Source organism: Camelina sativa, chromosome 12, assembly GCF_000633955.1.
Source record: "Camelina sativa cultivar DH55 chromosome 12, Cs, whole genome shotgun sequence".
NCBI lineage: Eukaryota > Viridiplantae > Streptophyta > Magnoliopsida > Brassicales > Brassicaceae > Camelina > Camelina sativa.
In genome coordinates, this window is record NC_025696.1 from 13,150,060 (window position 1) to 13,151,990 (window position 1,931).

At 36.5% G+C, this 1,931-nt stretch overlaps 1 protein-coding gene across 1 annotated transcript; it reads right to left on the reverse strand.

Annotated features, from left to right (window-relative positions):
• Positions 571 to 1,536, reverse strand: LOC104731548. Its single transcript, XM_010450973.1, has one exon. The coding sequence runs from the start codon at positions 1,534 to 1,536 to the stop codon at positions 571 to 573; it is 966 nt and encodes a 321-aa protein (XP_010449275.1).

Here is a 1,931-nt window from a genome sequence, read left to right on the forward strand (position 1 = left end):
ATAATGTAGGATTTTTCCTATTAATTTTTGTTTTTGGGGGATAAATATGATGAAGGAATTTCTTACTGTTTAAGTTTAAAGCATATACATTGTGAGAGCAAGCAATTTAGCTATAGAGAAAGACCCTTGATCTTGATGACATTTATGTGAAGTATAGAAATGTAACATCCATGATCCATGCGTTTACAAACACACGACCATGGAGGTAGCGTGTAACTTACTGTATTATTGTAGAAAGATCTCGTAAAAAAACTTCTTTGAAAAAGTTCCAATTTCAACTCTCTTTTTCTCTTTATAGCACAGCTCCTATCATTGCTCTGTTTTTCTCATTATAGCTCTAATATGGGAATCAAAGTTATATATTTCCAAATCGTAATGTTTTTTTTTTTTTTTTTTTTTTTTTTTCCGNTTTTTTTTTTTTTTTTTTTTTTAGATTAAGCAGGTTAGCTCGATCGAACAGAACACACGACCATTTCCTTTTGTCAAAAAATTCTTTCACATTTTGTGTATGCATTGTATACAGAAGTAGCTAACAAGTATTAGTACATAATGATGATGATGATGATGCTGTCAAACTTCAAAGTTCTCCATTTGAATGTTGCTCTTAAGAGGCACGTATTCACCAAGATACCCACCAAGTTGATCATGCAAAGCGGATTTATCAATCTCCTGATGATGAAAACTCTTGCAAACATAATAAAACACACTTTGCACAAGCAATCCAATTAGATTTACTATCACAAGAACACCAACCAAGAACCCACCAGCGACTATTCTAGCGAAAATCCCATAATCTTCTCCACCACGAACCACCACTGCTCCGAAAACTCCAGCAATGAATCCACAATGAGCAAGATAGATGAAAACCATCGAACAAGCCATAAGAGTCTTCCCTTTAAGCAACTCATAGCTCTTCTTCATCGCAGCGAAACCGTAAACCGGTTCAAGAACAGACACTACGCTAGCTAAATGCCACAAAGCCGTAATATAAACATGAACTCCTAAGAACAGAACACAGATCACTACTAACGAAAACGCAGCTAAAACTACCTTATGTAAATCGACAGCTACGATCAACGTGACCAAGAAGATCAAGAACACGGTGTTGTACGCAAGCATCAAGAGAGAGACCCATAAGAAAGTGATTAACAATCTTTTGAGGACGAGAGGTACCGCATACATTGTGGATGAGAAAGAAACGGGCTTCCCGGTGTAGAGAGAAGCAACCGTGAAGACCACGGCGGCTGTGGAGAGAAGAGAGAAGGCGAAGAGGAAGATGACGTAGCAGAATTGGAAAATGAGGAGGATGGTCCATTCATGTTGGGTTTGAGCTTGATTGGCTCGTGGGTAGGTGTCGATCTGAGTTAAGATTGGTTGTGTGACGAGGGAATGTGCTAGGATTGCGAAGGAGAGAGGGAATATTAGGGTTAGGGTTATGAGGTGAAAGGTTTTTGGGGAATATTTGGGAATCGATGTTGATTCATGAAAAATGCCTCTTTTGTTGAGAAATTGAAGCTCCTCTGGGGCAAGATCCATGACGGACTAGGGATTTGTTTGGAGGGCAATAGAAGTTGAGTTTTGATGGGTTTTCTTGAGTTTTCTTGAGAGCTTTTTCATCAATAACGAAGAAACGAGGAGGAAAAGAAGTGATAGACAAGGGAATATGTATTATTCCCTTAGTTTCCATGATATTTAATTTGAAGAACATTTGTGTATATTGTATATCTTGTATAACCAAATAATAGGCACCTCGGAATGTTCTAGCTATTTCTATATTTAGGAATATAATTAGTAAATTACTAAATACGAAATTAGAGAACAAGATTATTACGTGATTAAGAATTAATAACTCAGATAATATATTCATTTATTCCTAATATGTCACCAGAATTTTTTTAAGATTCATTAGGCATTTTTGGTTTCTTTGTACC